Source organism: Ostrea edulis, chromosome 1 (assembly GCF_947568905.1).
Source record: "Ostrea edulis chromosome 1, xbOstEdul1.1, whole genome shotgun sequence".
Lineage (NCBI taxonomy): Eukaryota > Metazoa > Mollusca > Bivalvia > Ostreida > Ostreidae > Ostrea > Ostrea edulis.
In genome coordinates, this window is record NC_079164.1 from 44,439,180 (window position 1) to 44,463,980 (window position 24,801).

Consider the following 24,801-nt stretch of genomic DNA (forward strand, 5'->3'; position numbering starts at 1 on the left):
GATCTTAAATTTATTCTTCCTTAAGTTAGGACCACATCGTATATGAATAGCTCTCTACCGTCCACCATTACATTATGGAATGATCTACCTGTACACATGAGAAATTATCCTTCACTTTCATCATTTAAAACTGCATTACAAAAATTACATTGCGTACAACCTAATAAACGTTTTGATTATGGTAAACGCAAAGTAAGTATAGATTTAATCTAGTGTCATCTATCAATGAAATGCAACTTGCTGTTACTGTATCACTGAAATCACTTTTATATGGTGGAAAATGGATAAGTTTTAAAAAGAATTTTTTTTGAAACTGTTCAAAAGTATATTAGTTTTAGATCCTGAAAATGTTTCTTTTAAGTGTCTTATACAAAGATGTATGTACTTGCTAATTACGCAATTATTCTTTTTCTCTTTTAATTTTTGTTCTTTTCGTTCAACTTGTAGATACCTTTCTTCTTTGTTTCCTTTTTTGTATTTTGTTAATAAGTAACAATTCATAGTAAAAATTTATCTATTTCCCCCTCTCAATATATATATATATATATATCAATATCAATATACTTACTTTTAAAATTACTTGGTATATTGAAACAGTTAATGCTAGTTTATTTCCATTGCAGGCAAGCAACATGTGACAGAGTTTCCAAAGAGCGGAATTTTACCATCGTTCCCTCCTCTGATGACTATGATGTCATAGCAGGACAGGTATTCAAAATTATACAGTCATACAGTGTTTACTTTCCCGTGACATGTAAATCTGCATGGATTGTTTGTCTTTGTAGGGTACAATAGCGGTTGAATTTTTGAAACAAGTACCAGATTTGGATGCCATCCTGGTTCCAGTGAGTGGTGGAGGAATGATCTCAGGGATTGCAATAGCAGCTAAAGCTATCAACCCAGATATCAAAGGTTAGCATGGAAGCTAGCTGTATCAGTATTCTCACTCTTAATGTTTTGGATATAGATATACTGAAAGCAGTAAAAATAACCTGTTATCAGAAATGAGCAAATTTGTTGAGGTTATTACGGTAAATCAGGTTTCAAAGGTGAGAGCACCAGTCAAGAATTTTGATTTGTTTTCAGTGTTCATGGTTGAACCAGAAGGGAAGATGTGTGAGGAATGTCTTAGAGCAGGTAATACAACTTTCCCCTCCAAATTCACAAGGTCGAACAAGAGAAAAGAGAACATGTTATAGAATATCACTGATAGATTAAAACACATCAATTATCGTTTTGTTTACTTTCTTTCCAGTAATTACCAGAACAGAGTAGTTTGTTTTAATTACTAATTTTAGTCATTATAGTTACTCAATTCTATACATAAGAGAATATGGAAGCATTATATTAGAGTTAACACAATCCAAGGTCCACAGTAAAGTATATATGAAGGATTCCACTTTATTGGTGTCATACACGATTCTGTACTCTTTCAATGGGGCATTTCTTGATTGGAAAAATAATGTTGACAAAAAATTCAATGTTGACAGTTGAATAATCATAAAGACAACATCACATCTATTGTTTTACACATTTATATTGCTTGACGATAATTCGTCGTGTTGGTTGGTATATATGACACATCCAATTATTTAGTTTTTTTTTTATCGTAGTGAACCATTCCCATACACAGAAAAGACCCCAGATTTTACAGGACTTTGTCATTTGGGATTTTTTAACATAAATATTGGGGGAAATACTTTTGATTTGAGATGGGAATGTTTTACTGCAGTGAATATGAACTGAGTGGGGTTAGACTACAATCATCTGTAAAATTTATGTAGGTGAGAGACTTTGGCCAAATCCTCCAAGATTTCTAAACACGATCGCAGATGGAATAAGACTACAACAGTTGGGGGATCTGACATGGCCAATTATTCTAGAACTCGTGGAAAAGGATGTCTTTTCTGTGGTTTGTGTAAATGCTATAGATGATCGATTGCTTGCTTGTGGTTTTACGCAGTTTTGGCAATATTTCAGCCACTTTACGGTGTGCTATTGATATGTGTATACCAGAATTCAAGAAATGTTCACTTCCTTTTAGCTTTATCTTTTGGCAAGAGATTATGCAACGCATGCACATTTAATTTGATTCTTTCACCCGGCGAAGATGGTCTATTTCTCTAATTGATGGGGCTGAAATTTCATGCAAGTGTCAAAACTAAATATTATTAGTAAATTCATGTGTGTAAAATAATAAATATCACACACCTGAAAATCTGGAAGGCAGATGTTGAACAGGACTGGGAACTTTAAAGTGTAACCAGTCCTGTGACTGGTTCATAATTTCATTGAATTTCCAACACTCTGAATTGCACAAAATATGGTTTATAATCATAAAGATATGATTACCATGGAAGTTTATATAGTATATATATATATATATATATATATATATATATATATATATATTTCCATTCTAAATGACCGTGTAGCGTGTGGCAGCGTGGAGAGAATTCCATCGCCATCGAAAGCAAGTTTTATGACTTGCTAGATGGTCGAGCGCTCTAGTGAGCTGGTTACATGCTGCTAGGAGATTTGGTTCTGCAGGTCGTGCGTTCAACCCTCAACCCCGGGTAGGGGCGGAAGTGGGTATCCAAATAAAGTGAAATTTTCTGTGCTCTATATTAAATATTTCTTCACTTAGGACAGTTCAATCTCTCACCAGAGGGCGTATTACGCTGCGCTACAACACCTGTCAACGTCTGAATGTCAAGATTCTTGGCAAAACTTATTTCTACCTATTGCATTATAAAGTATGATTTTACAAGTTTTAGTGTTAAGCTTAAAATCTTACAGTAAGTTCACAAAAACAACGAGTTCCATGATTATTCTAGTATTATTGGATGAATGAATATTTATATAAAACCTTTTAATTCACTCAGGTGTCTCATATTTACCAGCTTCTGCGTTTATAAAATTCAGACAAGTGTTTGATTTGCTTAGATATGATCATTACAGATTGATATGCTAAGTTAGTTTTAGTACGTTTTGATATGATTTTTAGACGTTGACAGAGGTATTAGTGGAGCGTAGAGGGAACGATAACTCTGGGTAGAGATTGAGGACAGTTATGTTCATTTAAGAGTTCATTGCTATTTCCGTGCTTTATATATATATATATATATATATATATATATATATATTGCTATCTTGTAGATAGATGACGACATTGTGAAAGCTATGAGATTTGTTTTTGAAAGAATGAAGGTCAGCAACAGGTTTTTTTTATTTGTTTTAGGTTTAAGCAATGTGAGTACTAAGGTTGTACATGCAAGTATATTTGAAGCAAGATGTAATTTACACATTCAAATTTTGCAATTCTAAAAACTGTCAAACTTCTCCACCTACCTGCACATGTCAAAAATTCATCAGCCCCCATCCACAAATATATGTACAAATGTATATCACATATTCCAGCGACGATAATTTATTTTTGACCAAATATTAGTATTGTAAGTACATGTATATTAACTTATGCTGTGTTAATTGACAGTTGGTGATTGAGCCAGCCTCTGGAGCAGGGGTAGCTGCAGTGATGTCTGAGAGACTGGCCACCATGGACCTCGGCCTGAGGAATATAGGGGTTATACTGTGTGGAGGGAACGTTGACATTGACCATCTACCTTGGTGCTGAAGATTGTAACTGTGAACAGTATTGGATGATATCTATAACACTGACATTTATCTAACTAGGAAAAGTATTGGATGATATTTATAATGCTGACATTTATCTTACTAGGAAAAGTATTGGATGATATTTATAATGCTGATATTTATCTAGATAGTAAAAGTATTGGATGATATTTATAATACTGATAATTACTTAACTAGGAATAGTATTGGATGCTATTTATAATACTGATAATTATTTAACTTGGAATAGTATTGGATGCTATTTATAATACTGATAATTATTTAACTTGGAATAGTATTGGATGATATTTATAATACTGATAATTATTTAACTAGGAATAGTATTGGATGATATTTATAATACTGATAATTATTTAACTAGGAATAGTATTGGATGATATTTATAATACTGATAATTATTTAACTTGGAATAGTATTGGATGATATTTATAATACTGATAATTATTTAACTTGGAATAGTATTGGATGATATTTATAATACTGATAATTATTTAACTAGGAATAGTATTGGATGATATTTATAATACTGATAATTATTTAACTTGGAATAGTATTGGATGATATTTATAATACTGATACTTACTTAACTTGGAATAGTATTGGATGATATTTATAATACTGATAATTATTTAACTTGGAATAGTATTGGGTGATATTTATAATACTGATAATTATTTAACTAGGAATAGTATTGGATGATATTTATAATACTGATAGTTATTTAACTTGGAATAGTATTGGATGATATTTATAATACTGATAATTATTTAACTAGGAATAGTATTGGATGATATTTATAATACTGATAATTATAGGAATAGTATTGGATGATATTTATAATACTGATAATTATAGGAATAGTATTGGATAATATTTATAATACTGATATTTATAGTGGTACTTATGGTAGGAGTCTTCATGCATATTAGTTTTATCCGAAATATATTATGTACATTTGTTGCATTGATTTTACATTATGAATATATTCATTATCAATTCTTTTACTGTTATTGTTGATACGAAAATCAATTTAGATTTACTATGCATATGAAAGATGGAGATAACAAATAGTGATCAATCTTATAACTCCTATAAGACTATGGGGCAGGGGTAGCTGCAGTATTCCCAGTCATATATATTTTAATCAAGACTTATCATCACTTATACAGATAAAGAATTTAACAAAGACTTCCAGTAAGGCTTTAAATGACCCTGTTTAACTCATTCAAATTCTTGATATATACTGCCATTAAAATCAAGAATCATCAATGTCTGTCAGGGTTTTTAATTCCCACATATCCCGCGGAATTTATAGGAAGGAAAGTGTGATGTAAAAGGGAAAAGGGTTAATGCAAGTAAGACTGGGGGTTCGGTGGCTGGATGTGCCAGGGTTTAGGGAGAAGGATTAATGTAAGTAAGACTGGGGGTTCGGTGACTGGATGTCCCAGGGTTTAGGGAGAAGGGTTAATGTAAGTAAGACTGGGGGTTCGGTGGCTGGATGTCCCAGGGTTTAGGGAGAAGGGTTAATGTAATTAAGACTGGGGATTCAGTGGCTGGATGTCCCAGGGTTTAGGGAGAAGGGTTAATGTAAGTAAGACTGGGGCTTCAGTGGCTGGATGTGCCAGGGTTTAGGGAGAAGGGTTAATGTAAGTAAGACTGGGGATTCAGTGGCTGGATATCCCAGGGTTTAGGGAAAAGGGTTAATGTAAGTAAGACTGGGGATTCAGTGGCTGGATGTGCCAGGGTTTAGGGAGAAGGGTTAATGTAAGTAAGACTGGGGATTCAGTGGCTGGATGTGCCAGGGTTTAGGGAGAAGGGTTAATGTAAGTAAGACTGGGGGTTCGGTGGCTGGATGTCCCAGGGTTTAGGGAGAAGGGTTAATGTAAGTAAGACTGGGGGTTCAGTGGCTGGATGTCCCAAGGTTTAGGGAGAAGGGTTAATGTAAGTGAGACTGGGGGTTCGGTGGCTGGATGTCCCAAGGTTTAGGGAGAAGGGTTAATGTAAGTGAGACTGGGGGTTCAGTGGCTGGATGTCCCAAGGTTTAGGGAGAAGGGTTAATGTAAGTAAGACTGGGGGTTCGGTGGCTGGATGTCCCAAGGTTTAGGGAGAAGGGTTAATGTAAGTAAGACTGGGGGTTCGGTGGCTGGATGTCCCAAGGTTTAGGGAGAAGGGTTAATGTAAGTAAGACTAGGGATTCAGTGGCTGGATGTCCCAGGGTTTAACAGGTTGGGAACACTTCCCCTATAGCGAGATATTCTCGCTTTTAAATGCGATTATCTCTCTCTAGCGAGAGTAAATATATCCTGTACAACCGAGAAAAACACCCGTGGAGTACATCTCTTCGTGTTTCACGTGAAAAGAAGAAAAAGTGCTAAAATGTCTGATACTTCTGCAAATATATTAATCAAAACAAAAACACTCACGATGTGTATTGGATTTCAGACTGCTTCCCTCTTACGCAGCAACTTTGATAGGAATATCTCGCAATAGGGGAAGTGTGTGTTTTCATTCAGTGTTTATCAGGTTATGTGATCATGTAGTCATGCATTTTTGCTATAGTCAGCTCATTTAAGTCAGCGGGCACGGATTTCCCTCAAGATCGATGGACATTTGCAGTAGACAATCAAACTTGCATGTTGTGATGGGGAACCGGGGGATAAATTTCACGAGTTTTAGCATAAACATGTACATGTGTTGTGTGTTTTTTCTGTTTATGTTGTTAGATTTATGCCTGGCTAAAGATATATTATATTCATTTTAGTAATTCAAATAACAGTAATTCTACTCGGTCTTTCAGAAGATGGTGACCTTGAATTTATTACTAAATTTCAAATTTTAGGAACTCCATATACTAGACAGACTTCTAGTACATGTAATCTCTCTCTCTCTCTCTCTCTCTCTCTCTCTCTGCAGAAGCTCAGTCTCGTGATTGAGTTTGATAAAAAGAAAACTTTTTAAAAAGTGAGATGAGATGAAGAGAGATGATATGAACTGATCAATAAATATATGTCTGCGTTTGTATGTGCATCAATTTTTATCGTAATATATATAAAGTGAATTTTAATCCTAATTATCTTGATGCATTGAGTGACTTTCCCTCATTCGTATGTACTTTAGTGTTATTTACATGAAATCTTGTATGTTCCTGCTCATGCTTTCTCCTCCATACCATGCGGTACATTTAAAAAGGGAGGGGGTGTAATTTGGAGCACTCTCAATATGGGGAACTTGGGAGACATTTGTTTTTAACAAAAACAAATTTTTATTTAGTAAAGTTTTTCTTGTTGTCAACCAAACAGACATACAACAAGTGAAGAGCAGTCGGTTGTCCACGATGCGTATGTGCAAACGCTAGCAATAATTTGAAGACTATTTGTTATAGGGGTTATGCTATGCTCCATTTTCAATATATTGCGTACTTAATAAAAAAAAATGAAATTAATTAAAATGCTTTTCAAAATGAATATGGGTCCAGTTTAAAGCCCTTTAGATAAAGACATTCTTAGTTAAAAGCTTAAATGTGTTAACAGAAATCATAATAATGCGATTTGAACATCAACAGAACTAGAGAATTGTTTTAATAAATAGTTTGGTGTGTGTATGTGTGTGGTTTCTTTTCATGGATCAAACTGGCTTCTTGCATAATATTTTAATTATATCTTGATATTACCATTTTAATCTTTCATATAATGTGTAAGAAATCGCCAAGAATGGAAGACGATGCTGAGGCTCCTCACCCTATTTTCCGCTGCCTTAAATGAGACAATCTTAGCTTAAAAGCTCTTTCTAAGCCAATCAAGATTTGGTATGTGGCGGAATATGAAACTAAAGGATGTCTTTATTAACAAAATTTCGTCGGAAGCTTATATATATTATATATCAGAACAATTATATCATAATAATACATGTTTAAGGTTAACTCTTTACAAAGTATTACTTATTGTATTGTTTATTACAATTCTCATAAACTTTTCGCAATACGGAACTTTGAACCAGTAATTATTTTCTTTCTTAAATTTACCATTCATTTCATAGAAACAATATTGTTCAACATAAGTATTTTCCAACTGCTTTCATTGTAAATTGTATTATTTTCAGCTAATATCAACTTGATTTTTATTTTTGAGTATTCTGACAGTGATATGAGAAATGTTCGGCATGATGTTCTGAGCAGACCACTCACTCTTTCGCGTTTAGAACAAAAGAAAGAAGTCCTAAGCGAAAAGCAAACGAGGACTTCGCCATCCGAACCTCGCTTCGTCGCCCTCGCTCCCCCACATATTCGCCTCGGCCTGATCACAACATTGTCTATGGATAAGGTCACTTGCCACAAAATGATTATCGCAATTCACTTTTGAATTAGAACGCTTTACCCGATATAGTATTGTGTTGAGTGACGACACAATTGAATGAGACGATTGAACAGTTTGAATGACATGTTTGATGTAATACAACAAGAGTTTTCATTGGCCGATTACAGTCCGCCCAATTTCTCGAGCGGATTTAGGTGATCAGATAAGATGGACGAACTAGAAAACTACTAGATGGAGAACTGTAGCTCTCTGAAAAAATGTTGTGACAGAGAGCTACAGATCCACCTTTTATAAAAACCTTCGATTTACGGGGCACAAAAAGATGCGCACGGTTGAAGCCTGATATCGGTGTATTCTTGTGTTGCTGTCTCATAAATTCAATATAATTGTTTTAACATATTTTCCTACTATACTTGTGTCCAAACATACCTTCAAATATTCATTAAATCCACACACGACCCGAAAACTCGCAGCTTCAGATGATTTCGTTTGTTGACGTAGCCATGTTAGGTAGCCGGTCAGTTCGAACTCTGTTGCTGTTGGTATCTTTTCATAAAATTGGTTGTAAGTTATGTATTCGATCTTCATTTATTATCAACACGAATAATTAATAGAAATTAAAAAATATAGTTTTTGTAAAGGTAAAATAAACTCTTGATTAACGAAAATGCTACATAAGCTCATTATGGTCCTTAACACTCGTGTGGCAGAGATGGAGACCGGCCCAGACTGATGAAAGCCGCATTGCCGTGAGTTTAGCTATTTGAATAATTATCATTTAATGGAACTGGGATGATATATCATTTAAAATATTTAGCTAAAAATATTTGTGGGGTATTAGTTCACATCTAGACGCTATTGTGCGAGTATGGAAATGAACCGGGATTCGAATTGACTGGCTACCTAACTTGGCTACGTCAACGAACGAAATAATCAAAAGCTTTGAGTTTTTGGGTCGTATGGGGCTTTAATAAATATTTGAAGGTATGTTTGAACACAAGTATAGTAGGAAAATATGTTAGGAATTTTTTGATATTAGATTTATGAGACAACAACACAAGAATACAACTTTTTTCTCTTTCTTCCTTTCAAGTTTGTTTCCATCTGGCAGTCATGTTTTCAAATGCCGACTACTCCCATATAAGGGAATTTTTGCGGACTTATACATATGGACCAATGAAAGTTTCTGTTGCATTTCGCATTTGTATTACAAACAGATTCAATTGTGTCGTCACACAACGCAATGCTATATCGGCCAAAGCGTTCTAATTCACTAATTCAAAGGTGAATTGCGATAAGATGGATACTAAGTTCATGCTTAGATACATGAGTTGAATAAATTTCACCGCATGGAATTTAAGTTTTGTCCACAATTTCTCATTTACAATTGTATGTCCAATACAGTGAGAAAACTTTGAATAGAGTTCTATAGGGAGAGTCAATATACGTGTATCACAATTGCTTAACGTCATAGGAAATGCACGAGTTCCCGATGTTTTAGGAATTTGATAGTTGTACTCCAGACCCTGAAGCTACTTGCATGATTTGCACGAAACGCTAAACGGATTGCAAGGAACGCTGAACGGTCTTCACAGAACGCTAAACGGATGGCAAGGAACGATGAACGGTCTTCATGGAACACTGAACGGTTTGCACAGAAGGCTTCGCACGAGACACCGACTTCTTTGTGAGCGGTCTGCAGGGAAACGGTAGGCGTGGCCAGCACGCTTTGATTTTTTCGGTATTATTAGGTTTTTCCTGGAGGAAGTTTAAACACGAAATAATTTCAGTATAATGGTAATATTTTTGATATCAAAAATGTTGAGAAAGAAGCGATAATGATCCATTTTAAAATGATTGTTCATGTTCAACCCAGTAAATGGCTCCATTTTAATTATCAACAGATGCAAGGTGAAGATAACGAACAGTGATCAATCTCATAACTCCTACAAGCAATACAAAATAGATAGTTGGGCAAACACGGACCCCTGGACACACCAGAGGTGGGATATACAGGAACAAATTATTGACCAAATCAAAAGTTTCATTTTTTTCTTATTAGCTTAATGACTTGTAAACGAACACTTTGAAATAAAGACAAATTAATATTTCTTTAACTTCAGAAATAAAAAAAATTATGCAAAAATTATATCGTCATGGAATTTTGATTTTCAACTTACATAATTATTCATTCATCACTGTATCAAATTCATTCGAATTGAATATGAAATCGTCGTGTTTGTTTCGCTATTTTTGCACACTCAACCTGAGTGTCGTTAAAATACATGTGCAATTTGTATATTCCAGGCCTCTTCTCAAAGACCCGATATTGAATAGATCTATACATTTTCAAATATGTGGATGACAACATATAAAATCTCACCAGGCAAGACAGAAACATTCTCGGGAGAGGGTGGTGGGAGTTTCATGAAAGGACATCATACAACCCAGTTAGATAGGTCAATATAACCTGGTTACAAAATTGCCCTTGTAACCCTGACTTTGAGGAGAAGTAGGCGTATCTGCACTACAGTAACCTCGTATTCTAGTGTAACCCGGTTACAAAATTGCCATCCGAGGAAACTGTTCTGATTTATTGCCATATATGTACCCTGTCGACATGAACCTTTCTCGTTGGATAAGAAGAAACAATACAAAACAAAGAGAAACAATCAACATATGGAGGAAATATATTGAGAAATAAATGAAATATACATATGAATAAATAAAACTAACATTGACTAAACACAGTAATTACCAACAGAATTTTAGTGTTTCGATCCTATATTCTATCTACAATTTCAATTGACTCTGATATCTATGGCGTGTAAAACGTTACTATATTCGATAATATTATGATGTATATTCAATATCTTGTGATGTATGTTCAATATCATGTGATGTATATTCGATAATCTTGTGATGTATATTCAATATCTTGTGATGTATCTTTGATAATCTTGTGATGTATATTCAATATCTTGTGATGTACATGTGTATTCAATAATCTTGTGATGTATGTTCAACATCTTGTGATGTATATTCAATAATCTTGTGATGTATGTTCAATACCTTGTGATGTATATTCAATAATCTTGTGATGTATGTTCAATACCTTGTGATGTATATTCAATAATCTTGTGATGTATGTTCAATATCTTGTGATGTATGTTCGATAATTTTGTGATGTGTATTCTATATCTTGTGATGTTTATTCTATAATATTGTAATGTATGTTCAATATCTTGTGATGTATGAAATGTGAAGATAACAAACAGTAATCAATCTCATAACTCCTATTTATAAACAATACAAAATAGATAGTTGGGCAAACAAGGACCCTTGGACACACCAGAGGTGGGATCAGGTGCCTAGGAGGAGTAAACATCCCCTGTCGACCGGTTACACCCACCGTGAACCCTATATCCTGACCAGGTAAACGGAGCTATCCGCAGTCAAAATCAGTGTGCCAAGAACGGTCTTACAATCGATATGAAACACGTCAGCCAGCATTTTACCCAATGATAGATTGTATTGACAAACTAGATTGTTATAATGTTTGCGAAATGCTGACTTTAATCGAGACTGTTGAAACCCCTGTACCATCAACTTGTTTGTCAGTACCTTGCCTCGATTTAAAAACTGACCATACGCAGAACAAGCTCTTGCGTATCGAATCTGTTGAGAGATATCTGAACACCATATGCAGATGATAATGGAATATTGCTTCATAAATATGGGAAGTTGACGATGGAGAAGCTGAAATCATCCCGTTTGTCATACAGTTGAGTAGTAAGTTTGCCGTTAATGTCTACGTTCAATAAAACATCTAAATATGAAAACAGAAGTGGTCGACTGTGGTGTTTTTTATTTCGAGTTCACAGGGATACATCGAAAGTATCCGGTGATGCAAGAGTAACGTCTGCTAATGATATGAAATTGAAACTGAATGGGCAGAAAACCCTTTGCCAAAAATAATTCTAGAGTAGGGTTTTAAAAATTGGTGCCAGGGTGAGACCAAAATTGTCATAGTGATTAAACTTCTTTTTCATTTGAAGGACTTCTTTTATTATTCTGATACTGTATAGATAGAAGCTGAGATATGTGAAAGTTTGATAAAAGCTACATGTATAGGAAAACAGAGAGGAATGGACCAAAATTTTGAATATAAACCCATGAGTTCTGGCTCTTGGACCACAGGCATATGAAGTATGGATACAACACCCCCCTTTTGATAATTTCTTTTTTTCGGTGATGATTTCTCTGAAATGTGTATACCAATCTCTATTGCTTACAAAAACCGTGAAACGATTACATAATTCGAAAGAATGATGAGATAGGCAGGGAATCGAAACATTTCGGACGCCGAAAAAATACCCCCCCCCCCCCCCCAAAAAAAAGCAGTATAAACACCTCTTTCGTCACGTTTCAATTGCCGATTTTCATATCTTCTGTAAGAAATGCAAACTGTTGTTAATTTTAGATACCAGGATTAGTTGACCTCTATTGCCGTAAAAAACCTTTGAATTTGCATATAACATACGAGTTATACACAGGTCGGATTTGTATTACCCAGACATTTCCGATAAACTATACTTGATGAAAATATCTTTTCTTTATTACCGAGAGCATAGATATATCATGTTTCTGGAGACTACCAAGGACGTTCAAATCGTTTAGAGGGCTATGAATGTATCAGATTTTGCTCTGTCTGGTGGTTTTAAATTCAATATTTTGTTTCGATTATTTGCAGATTTTCCCTTTTGAAAGACCATCTTAGAATCTTTTTTTAAAATAATTGCTCGAATTCCCAACAACGTCCACCTGTCCTAGATCCTACATGAATATGGAAATGACTCGCACGTTGCATGGTCTGTAAGTTTCCAAGGACGCACGAAACGGTTTACACGGAACGCTGAACGGTCTTCACAGAACGCTGAACGATCTGCACGGAACGCTGAACGGTTTGCACGGAACGCTGAACGTTCTTCACAGAACGCTGAACAGTCTGTATGGAACGCTGGAAATTTTGCACGGAACGGTGAACGGTTTGGAGGTGTAGTAGCACGTACGCTTCAGGGTCTGTAATTGCAACTTAAATGAAACAAAAATTATATAACACCCCATGCATTCAATTTTTTGTTTGTAACAAGTGTCCTTAACGCATAGAAGAGAGCCTCGCACAATCAAAGTCGAGGACGAAATTGATAATATATATATTGCATATGCAATATCACGTAGGTAATACGTCAGTAATGGTGTGAAGTACATATAGTATGTGTCGATGAATAATGATAGCAAGGGTACTTCGAGAAAGAAACGACGAGTTGGTAAAGGGGAAATTAAAGATTTGGCCATGGCGATTTTAAGGCCATACATTAGGCGAAATATTAAGAAAATTATTTTGATATCATTTCCTATTCTTTTGCTTCCCATTCCAATCGTGCTGCAGTCAAAGGTATGTTTTCTTTAGTGTACACATCCGATGTTAAAGGAAAATTACCCATATTAATTTTATGTCTTATAATGCACTTTTAATGTTCTTCATAATACTAGATAGCTATGTAGTTTGTTAATTAATTTTTATTTTGTTTTTCGTATAAATTCAATATCTGAACCGGTACATCATTGAAATGAAACTCGTTCGTAGATTTATCTGCTATTGAACATCCACACGTGGATAGATCTGTTCAATCCATAAATATATGTTTAGACCGGAAGCTGTGCCTATGGTCTCCTGTTGATGGCGATCTTTTGGATCTCGGAGGCACTTCCCCTTCCGGTGACCGCACTACTCCCTGTCTTTGTCTTTCCATTGCTGGGGGTCAGTAAAGTGAAGACTATGACCAATCTATACTATAACGTGAGTATCAAGTTATTTCAGGCGTTTCCTTTTGTTTGCTATATATGGATGGGGTAACTTTGTCATAAAAAATGACCTAGGTACAAACAGACAATTATAACAGTCTCTCTCTCTCTCTCTCTCTCTCTCTCTCTCTCTCTCTCTCTGGTATTATTAACTATGTACGTAAAATGGACTGCAAGTTCTGTCAATTTCTTCCTTAATTACAGCTACGGTTATTATACCACATATTTTTAAAATACTTTACCAGTACCATATGTTATATGTTTGGATCCATATTGTCATAGACGACTATCTTATACTTTGCAGAATATAACGTTTGTGATGATTGGTGGATTAAGTGTCGCCATAGCAATTGAAAAATGGAATTTACACAAGCGGATCGCTCTTAGACTGCTTCTTTCAATGGGATCGCAACCGAAATGGTAATCCTCAAACGGGGACTTTTCACTTAACACAAGAAGCAAATGTAGCCTTTTAAAGTTTTGTAATGCATATAATTACAAGTATATAAATGAATTTCTACCGCATTTAATGAAAATATAAACTTGGAACGACAACGGTTAAGTTTGAGAAAATGTTGTTCCCTCCTTAAAGAGATAGCACGACTAAGGAATCAACAAGATAGAATATCTATATTTGTTTTGCAAATAAGCTATGGACCCTGTCTAAAGAAGCAATAACAAATATTATTTACCAGTTTGAAATAAAATTGTAATTCTTAAAAAAAACCAAACACATGTACATAAACTGAGATACACCAGAGAAGATAAACAAAATAATTATACAGCATTAAAACCATGCATTTAAAAATTTACAAAGTTTGAAAGCACACTATTTCAAGGCCAACAGGTACCAAGTCCGTGTTTCAAAGATATGAAATGCTAGTGCTTATCATATATGTAGAATTTCAAGTACATATCATCAATTTGAAAATAATATTGAAAGAAAGAGCGATAGAAACTAAACATGGCATGTATTTTCTTCTGTGGGTGAGATGCAAATGTCTGGTATTGATTGTGAAATGCAGGACAATTCATCTCGTTAATGGATATCGTGTAAGTTGTCTGACGCGGAGAAAAATGTCCCAGATAAATCTGTAATTAATAAATTATAAAATTTGTTGTACTGTTCACATTTGATTGTAATCTGTAATTGATAAATTACAAATTTGTTGTATTGTTCTGAATATGTTATACTGTTCACATTTGATTGAAGTTGTCTCGATATCGTCAAGAGCATAAGAATGCATAATTCCAATGATATATATACCAGGTGTAAGTACTGTGTGGTTAGTAGTTGAAATCCATTGAAAGTCAATGAAGCTATTGTTTAAAATTAACAATCCACCCAATTAATGTTGTATTTGATTTGATATCTGCAGGTTGATGTTGGGATTCATGTTAATAACCTGTTTTCTGTCAATGTGGATGAGCAACACAGCAACTACGTCTATGATGATTCCTATCGCCCAAGCTCTTCTTGTGCAACTTGTGCAAACCAAAAAAAGAAATATTTCATTGAAAGACGAAGGTTAGGCGATTTTGGAATAGGAAACATCCTAGAGAGTAGACAGATTTGTTAAAAAATGAATTCAACACTCAGAATTCCAGTCCACAACTTTTCTTTCCACTGCTTTACATATATCTTTTGCAGATCTGGAGATATCGGCGACAACGCCACTTAACATTGAAAAAGCAGGAGAAATTAGAGAGCACGAACATGGAACGGAGAACAACCAGCTGCAGGAAGCTGAAAAATCCGAGTAAGCTCACACATGTCAACCAGTCTACTCAGGACTATTTAGTGCGACAAAACGCCGCTATGGTGACGTTTACCAACTTGAGAATGAAACAAGATATCATTGATATTCAATTGTATATATACTGCATTCCTTCATTATGAAATATTAACTTTTCGATCGCGATTGCGTTCATGGAACAATGAAAACAACAACAATAGTGTTCATGACATAGACAGTCCCAGTGTATTTACAAGACCTTATAGAAGTTTAACGCCCCCCCCCCCCCCCACGCTCTTTGCGTTCTGAAAACTCTGTCTGACTTGTCCACTTGATGACAGTTTTAGTGGGTGGCTACACACCTGTGAAACAAATAGTATTAAAGAATATAAAATATTATACATGTATATTGTTAGAAAATTTTAAGAAACATCTAAAAATTCATTTTTACAGACTTGCATTTCAAGATTCTTAAGAGTCTTGATACATTAAAAAATTTTACGTTCCAATTCTAAAGTCCTGTGTTATATTTGGTGTATTCTCTATATCTTATCATAGTTAGATATCATAAGGTTCCTTTAAATTCATAATGCTCACACTATTTTCGGTAAGTACAAATGATATCCTCCTTTGACATTTCATTTTTTCAACAGCAACATTTATTTGAAGTTGGGTGTCTGCTCATAAACAAATTAATTAATTGTTATGTGCATTGTAAGTTCACATAACACAAACCAAGACGAACTGAAAGCTTGATGAGAACACGCTTGTTACTGGAATATTTGCAGGAATAAACTAGTAGTTGTGGCAATAGAAAAGAAAGAGGATGATGGACAATTCAATTTCGACACCTTGGACCCTTCGTCTAAAAAATTATGTAAAGCATTTTGTCTGGCTATATGTTACGCTGCAAACTGCGGAGGAATAGGGACCCTTACGGGAACGGGGCCAAATCTGGTTATCAAAGGACAGGCTGATATGTAAGTATTGTTTTTGGTAAAACACGCAATCTGTAAAACGCATTCTGTAAGTAACGTTACTCTATTGTTTTTGTAATATAAGTACTGTTACTCTATTACTTCTGTAGTATGAGTACTAATACATGTACTCTATTGTTTTTGTAATATAAGTACTGTTACTCTATTACTTCTGTAATATGAGTACTGTTACTCTATTAATTTTGTAATATAAGTACTGTTACTCTATTACTTCTGTAGTATGAGTACTAATACATGTACTCTATTGTTTTTGTAATATAAGTACTGTTACTCTATTACTTCTGTAATATGAGTACTGTTACTCTATTAATTTTGTAATATAAGTACTGTTACTCTATTATTTCTGTAATATAAGTATTTTCAATGTAATTTTTCTGTAATATAAGTACTGTTAAATTATCATGATGCTTACTTTCTTTTTTTCCCCATGTGTTTAATTTCCTTCGTTAGGTTGTCAGGTGGAGAATCCGGCATTACTTTTACTTCCTGGTTTATATTCGGGTTTCCCATAGCTGTTATCAACTGTTTGATAGCTTGGCTGGTTCTCCAGATAGCTTATTTTGGAGTAAAGTAAGACCTCCATCATAACCTTGTAAAATAATGAGGTAAAATAATTTCACGAGTATTGACGCCAAGGACATGCATATTCTTCTGTCATTATTAGGAAGTCTCTCTTCGAAATTCAATGAATTTAGACTACAGCTATTCTGAAACATTTTTCACTTTTAATGTTTTTGATTTAAACAGAATGTAAATATAAGATTTTAATATCATTTTTGAAAATGCATGAGGGTATGAACTGCAACACGTCACACTAACATACTTTTTACGAAGTGCACGCGCTTCATGACGTATGCCACAGTGAAGCGTCGAAGTTCGTATCCGCATGTATTTTCAAAAATGAAATAGTTTACGTTGCATAAATTATTCCATTTCGCCATTATATAGACATTAACCATGTTAGTTTGGAATGAGAAAAGACAGATTATTAGTACTAATGTAACTCTAAGGACAGTCTAGTATGTGCATTGTTCCATTTTGTGTCAAGTACATAATTGAATATGTTTAAAATGAAAATAAATATTAATCTAAAATTTACACGTTTTTCAGATCCGTGTTTCGCACAGCAAAGAAAGATGATTCCAATGATGTCCAGGATATTGTTCGAAAAGAATACAACAAGCTTGGAAATATAACGTAACAAAACTTTAATTATTAACATTGCATAATTGTTTTTTTTTATATTGTGAAACAGACTTGAAATAGATGTGATCATGTAACGTAATTCATAGACATAAAGGAACTAACAGTCCAAGCACAGTTGAAGTACTTAATTATGTTTTGCAAATGAACAAACGACTAAGATTAAATATGTTATATAGTTCTGAACACTTGTCAACTTTATAAAAGGTGAAGATAACGAATAGTGATCAATCTCATAACTCCTATAAGCAATACAAAATAGAGAGTTGGTCAAACGCGGACCCCTGAATATACCAGAGGTGGGGTCAGGTGTCTAGGAGGAGTAAGCATCCCCTGTTGACCGATCACACCCGCCATGAGCCCTATATGTAAAACTTATACGGTACCAATTTTGATGCACCAGATGCGCATTTCGACAAATAATGTGTCTTCAGTGATGCTCAAGCCGAAAGTTTGGAAATTCGAAATGACAAAAAACTTGTAAGAGCTAAAAGGAAAACCAGAGTGCCAAACAACTGGAGCCAAATTCGTCCAAGGATCAGAGCTATGCATGAGGGAGATATCTTGATGGACATAAACAGAAATACGTCTAACATAAATAATTTATAAAAACAGCAAATCAAACATGCTATGGATGGTTAGGGAAGGGGAAATACTGTTCATACGATCTATGGGTAAAATAATGCACGATAGGAAATATTCTCGGTGATTTATATTTCTCTTTTTAGATTTGCAGAGAAAGCGGTGCTTATTCACTTCGTTGTATTGCTTATTCTATGGTTTTCTCGAAACCCAGAATTTGTTCCAGGATGGGGTTCCCTTTTTGAAGATGGGTAATCTAATCTTAGGTTTTTTTATCACATGTAATAAAAATTAAACTTTTATAATAATCTTTTATTACTTTCTCTTTTAAAATTAGAGACAATATTTTGAGAGCTGCAAAAATTTACAGATTCTATTGAATGTTTTGAAAATTGTAGATACCTCGCTGATTCGGTTCCAGCCATAATAATTATGGTCAGCTTGTTCATATGTCCAAGCAGACGTAGGGTCAAAGGTACTTTTGCTCATGCTTGATTGTAATAATTTACTGTTTAGCTCACCTGAACAAACATTTCTGTGAACGTTACTCAATTTGCAAGTATGACAGGTGCGTGACAAGTCATCAACCTTGACAAAAATATTTAACTTACTTTCTGGAGGCCCGGTATTCATATCTTGATTATTACAAAAGCACCAACTTCTGCTTCAGAAGATCTGCATGGTATTTCAGCGACTGTTACCAAACTTTAATTGCCACAAATGTTCTCGTGGGTTTTATGGAACACTTACCAACTTTCTGATTAGTTGAAACAAAATGCGTTGTCTTGTCCGACAACAAATTTTTGATAAAGATGGCCTGTTACTTTTTGAGTTTTCAGACTTTTAACCATTGAAGTAAAACAGTGGAATATTTTACATATCGACAAAGAGAACTTTCATTTCTTATCAATATAATTTCACGAGTTTAGAGATGAACATAAAAGTTCTGACAAGTTTTATCAACCATTGAAGTAGAACTGTGAAATATTTTACACATCAGCAAAGATAACCTTCTCTTCGTATCAATATATGATTTCATGACAAGTACATTGAAACGCGAAAATCATTTCTGGATCCTCTTGTGTTAACTAATGTATTTTCTAAATACCAATTTATGATGTATGTAACACTGCAAAAAAAAAAAAAAAAAAAAAAAAAAAAAGAGAAAAAGATTATTTTCAGATGACCCTGTCGACTACGTCAAGGAAATCCCACCATTATTGGATTGGAAAACTGTTACAATACGCATGCCCTGGAACGTCGCCCTGTTGCTGGGTGGCGGATTCGCTCTGGCAAGAGCATGTTCGGTAAGTGAAACAATGGATGGAAAGGAAAACCGTGCGCGGCGAGATCTTCAAGGATAAGGAAACGATGTATTTCAAGTTTAATAAAGCTATAAACGGTAAGGAAAACAATGTACAGTAAGTTTGAAGAAAGCAATGCGCGGTCAGATAAATAATGCTCTGTAAAAGTAAAGAAAACAGCGCAAGTTAAAGAGTTAGGAAGGCAATGCATGATAAATATAAATTATACTATATAGGATAAGGAATTTCGTGAATGCTTTGTTTGTATTAAACCTAGACTGTTTCATTTAAACAATGCATTCTTTGTTGTTTTATCGGGTAGTGAAGGTAGCAAGCATTGCAGAAAAAAATCATATGTACTAGAATATCATATCATTGACCCATTCGTTAGCCAATGCATCCTCTGACCTTGACGTTGCTCCAAATTTGGTGATGATTACGCAGACAGGTGGTACTAAAAACCGAATCGAACTAGTTTGCAACAAACATGTATTCATTGTCGTAGATGAAAGCAATGTTTCAAAAGAAATATAAGAGGAAATATTCAGTGAATGTAAATATTGTATTTTATTTCTTGTTACTATACCTCTTCTGATTTTTCACTATATTAAAGTAAGTCAATATCATACAGTTAAGTATATTATTGAGGGAGTCGGTGAGTTCCCCGAGAGCAAGCCTATTTCCCAAGGCGAAGCCGCTCAAGAGGAACTGGAATCTTGCTGACTTTCTCAACGATATACTTTAACCATTTGTCACACCGATACAAACATTAAAACCAGAATAAAACTTAATTGATACAATGTTTAAAACCTTGATCCGCGGGACCATGATTGTTGTCGTTTGCTACCGTAAACTGGATCTTATATGGGGACCAACTAACTCGTGATAATGAATATTCATGATTCCATTCGAAACATATAAGAAATTTTCATAAGAAAAAAAAGTTGTGAATATTCATTATAAAATGGAATTGAACCACGAATCAAGTGTTTTTCGTATACTTGGAGCCAGGATACGGTAGCAAACGACAATAATCATGACGATCGAATGGGTCCTGGATTTAAGTTTACATTTTATCAATTTCAAGTTTTGTCCTGGTAATAAGACGGTTACTCATTGAGGGAGCCAGCAAGATTCCACGTCCCTTAGAGCAAGTCTATTTTCCTCGGCTTTGCCTCGGTGCTTGTGACTCCCTCAACGATAAACTTTAACTGTATGATAAGGCACCGTCATTTCACCATAACATTTAATTCTGTATATTACCAAAATTAAATGGAAGGAAAAACATTGATTGTATCATTGGGGATACACTTGCATAATCAGCTTTGCCGGTTTATGATATTCATCCCAAGCTTCCATCGTTTATACACTCTCATAATACACACAGGATGGACATATATTCCTTCCGTTGTGCACGCTATAAATTCCTTCCGTGTAGAGGACACGTTATACACGCTATAAATTACTCCCGTGTAGGACACGTACACGCTGTAGATTCCTTCCGTGTAGGACACGTTGTACACGCTGTAGATTCTTTCCGTGTAGGACACGTTGTACACGCTGTAGATTCTTTCCGTGTAGGACACGTTGTGCACGCTGTAGATTCTTTCCGTGTAGGACACGTTGTGCACACTGTATATTCCTTCCGTGTAGGATACGTTGTGCACGCTGTAGATTCTTTCCGTGTAGGACACGTTGTGCACACTGTATATTCCTTCCGTGTAGGATACGTTGTGCACGCTGTAGATTCTTTCCGTGTAGGACATGTTGTGCACGCTGTAGATTCCTTCCGTGTAGGACACGTTGTGCACGCTGTAGATTCTTTCCGTGTAGGACACGTTGTACACGCTGTAGATTCTTTCCGTGTAGGACACGTTGTGCACGCTGTAGATTCTTTCCGTGTAGGACACGTTGTGCACGCTATAGATTCCTTCCGTGTAGGACACATTGTACACGCTATAGATTCCTTCCGTGTAGGACACGTTGTACACGCTGTAGATTCCTTCCGTGTAAGGGACACGTTGTACACGCTGTAAATTCCTTCCGTGTAGGACACGTTGTACACGCTGTATATTCCTTCCGTGTAGGACACGTTGTACACGCTATAGATTCCTTCCGTGTAGGACACGTCGTACACGCTATAGATTCCTTCCGTGTAGGACACGTTGTACACGCTGTATATTCCTTCCGTGTAGGACACGTTGTACACGCTATAGATTCCTTCCGGGTAGGACACGTTGTACATGCTATAGATTCCTTCCGTGTAGGACACGTTGTACACGCTGTAGATTCCTTCCGTGTAATAGGACACGTTGTACACGCTATAGATTCCTTCCGTGTAGGACACGTTGTACACGATGTATATTCCTTCCGTGTAAGATGGCATGTTGTATACGCTGTAGATTCCTTCCGTGTAGGACACGTTGTACACGCTGTAGATTCCTTCCGTGTAGGACACGTTGTACACGCTATAGATTCCTTCCGTGTAGGACACGTTGTACACGCTATAGATGCCTTCCGTGTAGGACACGTTGTACACGCTATAGATTCCTTCCGTGTAGGACACGTTGTACACGCTATAGATTCCTTCAGTGTAGGACACATTGTACACGCTGTAGATTCCTTCCGTGTAAGAGGACACGTTGTACACGCTATAGATTCCTTCCGTGTAGGACACGTTGTACACGCTGTAGATTCCTTCCGTGTAGGACACGTTGTACACGCTATAGATTCCTTCCGTGTAGGACACGTTGTACACGCTGTAGATTCCTTCCGTGTAAGGGACACGTTGTACACGCTGTAAATTCCTTCCGTGTAGGACACGTTGTACACGCTATAGATTCCTTCCGGGTAGGACACGTTGTACACGCTATAGATTCCTTCCGTGTAGGACACGTTGTACACGCTGTAGATTCCTTCAGTGTAGGACACATTGTACACGCTGTAGATTCCTTCCGTGTAAGAGGACACGTTTTACACGTTATAAATTCCTTCCATGTAGGAGGACACATTGTACACACTATGAATTCCTTCCATGTAGGAGGAAACGTTGTACACGCTATGAATTCATTCCATGTAAAGGACACGTTTTTCATGCTATAGATTCCCTCCGTGTCGACGACACGTTGTACACGTTATAAATTTCTTACGTGTAGGGGAACACGTTGTACACGCTTTAGATGATTTATTTTGCTTATAAAATATATGAAGTAAATATGGAGCGATTGATAAGTATTCAGTATGTATAAAACATTTAGATTTTCATAATTTTACACTGTGTACATCGATTTGCAATGTCGTGAATTTCCCTTCTGATGTCAAAACATATTTTAACGATACCCTTTGTCATTTTTAAGAGCTAAAGTCGCCATATTTTATTTTCATCCATGAATTGGATCAGATGAAATGCTAGTTAAATTTTTTTTTACAGGAATCTGGGTTATCTGTTTGGTTAGCCCATCAAATGTCTGCTTTTCAAGACATCGATTCCTGGTCAATGATATTTGTCATCTGCCTCATAGCATCATTTTCTACAGAAGTCACTAGTAACACCGCAATCTCAACTTTGATTGTGCCTATCCTTGCAGAGCTAGTATGAAATTCTATGTACTTATATTTTGTTTATGTTGGTGAAATACAATCAACATCAAAATTACGTTTCATTTTACAATGCTTTTAATATCTATTCAATGGGTGAATGAATTTGAGTTAAGGAATCTATACTGGATTTCAAACTTAAAAAAAAAAGAAAAAAATATATTGCAGGATTCAGTACACTTTCTGCTCCCTACGAAAATATTAACTACTGTGTATTGGGAAAGCGTTAAGCGTATCGTCACGTTTATTTTATTTCCATACATTACGTTGTCGTTGCATCAATATGGAAACACAGTGGTCGTGTCTTGATCCAGTGATCTCTTTGTCTACGAAAAGGGTGTTTAAAGTTGGGATGTTAGTTTGATGGTACATGTAAATGTTTTCTAGAATTCTGACCGTCATTGAGAAGATGGATCTTTACATATTTAATTACGTAAAAAGAAATTGCTATAATTTGTAGGCTTTAGGGATGCATAAAAACCCCATTTACATAATGCTGCCAGCTGCCATAGCAACGTCATTTGCTTTCATGTTGCCAGTTGCCACTCCACCAAATACCATCGCCTTCTCCTATGGTTATCTGAAAGTTATGGATATGGTATGACTGAAACAAAAAACTAATTTATGTTCCATATCTCTTCCATTCTCTAAATACAATTGACATTTTTACAATCATTCTGAGAAATTATTCTCTTTTTTTTTTTTCAGATAAAGATCGGATTTATACTGAACTTGCTTTGTGTCATCGTGTTGACTGTTGCCATAAATACTTATGGAATGACTATTTTCAAACTAGACGAGTTTCCAAATTGGGCTGAAAAAGCCTTGAGATCGTCTATCGAAACAACCTCACTGGGACCGAATAGTACAACGTCATACACAGACGGGGTGATATATAACTTCTCTATGCCATTACTCTGAAATGTGCAGTTTAGGTTACAATACATATATGGTAAACCTTTCTATAATCAGTGTTATGAAATATATATTGTATTCTATTGTGCTCATTTCAACGCAATTCATTAAACTTGTGACATGTTTTAGGGTCAGAGTTTATCCTTATTCCATTATAGAGTAGAAACATGAATAGGTATCTACTAGTGTATTATCTAGCCATTAACTGCACAGGTATATTTCTTAGAAAGTCGTATTCTGTGTGTTGTTAACCAAATGAAAATGAATAAACGTTTTGAAAAATAAGAATATGTCCTTAGACATGCATACCGTTTTGATTGTGACTTCAGTAAAGAAGAATTCAATCCTTTTTGTCCATAAAATAAATATAAAAGCATCAATTAAAACTTGATTAAATAAATCATTAAGAATAATAGCAAAGAAGGCAAAGTTTTTTTGGTTTTTTTTGTTTTTTTTTTTTACCGTTCTTTTAAAATGAAAGCCGTGTATAGCCAACCTGTCTCTGGAGAAATAAATCCAAGCATCGACCGAAATTAAGGCACACGTTCAACATTTTCTTCGAGAATATTCTCGTAATTCGATCCAGTTTCTCGTAATTCGATCCAGTTTCTCGTAATTTACTCGCCCA

At 35.3% G+C, this 24,801-nt stretch overlaps 2 protein-coding genes across 3 annotated transcripts; both read left to right on the plus strand.

The window, feature by feature from the left end:
• Positions 1–442: 442 nt before the first annotated feature.
• Positions 443–4,657, plus strand: LOC125652660 (serine racemase-like). The gene is made up of 6 exons (XM_056150248.1): positions 443–708; positions 786–912; positions 1,087–1,137; positions 1,785–1,912; positions 3,160–3,210; positions 3,497–4,657. Exons 1-6 carry the CDS (start codon positions 601–603, stop codon positions 3,635–3,637), a joined length of 606 nt encoding a protein of 201 aa, XP_056006223.1. The 5' UTR covers positions 443–600; the 3' UTR covers positions 3,638–4,657.
• Positions 4,658–13,226: 8,569 nt separating this feature from the next.
• On the plus strand, positions 13,227–24,461 carry LOC125652636 (Na(+)/citrate cotransporter-like). 2 transcript variants are annotated; one of them, XM_048881978.2, is made up of 14 exons: positions 13,227–13,428; positions 13,684–13,833; positions 14,143–14,258; positions 15,218–15,366; positions 15,490–15,598; positions 16,363–16,554; positions 17,023–17,142; positions 17,683–17,769; positions 18,504–18,608; positions 18,756–18,832; positions 19,540–19,664; positions 23,092–23,253; positions 23,719–23,856; positions 23,967–24,461. In XM_048881978.2, exons 1-14 carry the CDS (start codon positions 13,255–13,257, stop codon positions 24,177–24,179), a joined length of 1,917 nt encoding a protein of 638 aa, XP_048737935.1. In that variant the 5' UTR covers positions 13,227–13,254; the 3' UTR covers positions 24,180–24,461. The 2 variants fall into 2 exon arrangements, with proteins under 2 accessions (XP_048737935.1, XP_048737943.1); XM_048881986.2 differs by lacking the exon at positions 23,092–23,253.
• The last annotated feature ends 340 nt before the right edge of the window (positions 24,462–24,801 follow it).

Excerpts from the sequence above, each read along its gene's own strand:
- LOC125652660 (XM_056150248.1), top strand. The coding sequence starts at position 601 with ATGCTAGTTTATTTCCATTGCAGGCAAGCAACATGTGACAGAGTTTCC. Across the intron at positions 1,138-1,784 it reads TGAGGAATGTCTTAGAGCAG|GTGAGAGACTTTGGCCAAAT; the intron begins GTAATACAACTT and ends AAATTTATGTAG. Across the intron at positions 1,913-3,159 it reads AAAAGGATGTCTTTTCTGTG|ATAGATGACGACATTGTGAA; the intron begins GTTTGTGTAAAT and ends GCTATCTTGTAG.
- LOC125652636 (XM_048881978.2), top strand. The coding sequence starts at position 13,255 with ATGAATAATGATAGCAAGGGTACTTCGAGAAAGAAACGACGAGTTGGT. Across the intron at positions 13,834-14,142 it reads TGACCAATCTATACTATAAC|AATATAACGTTTGTGATGAT; the intron begins GTGAGTATCAAG and ends TATACTTTGCAG. Across the intron at positions 18,833-19,539 it reads AAGCAGACGTAGGGTCAAAG|ATGACCCTGTCGACTACGTC; the intron begins GTACTTTTGCTC and ends GATTATTTTCAG.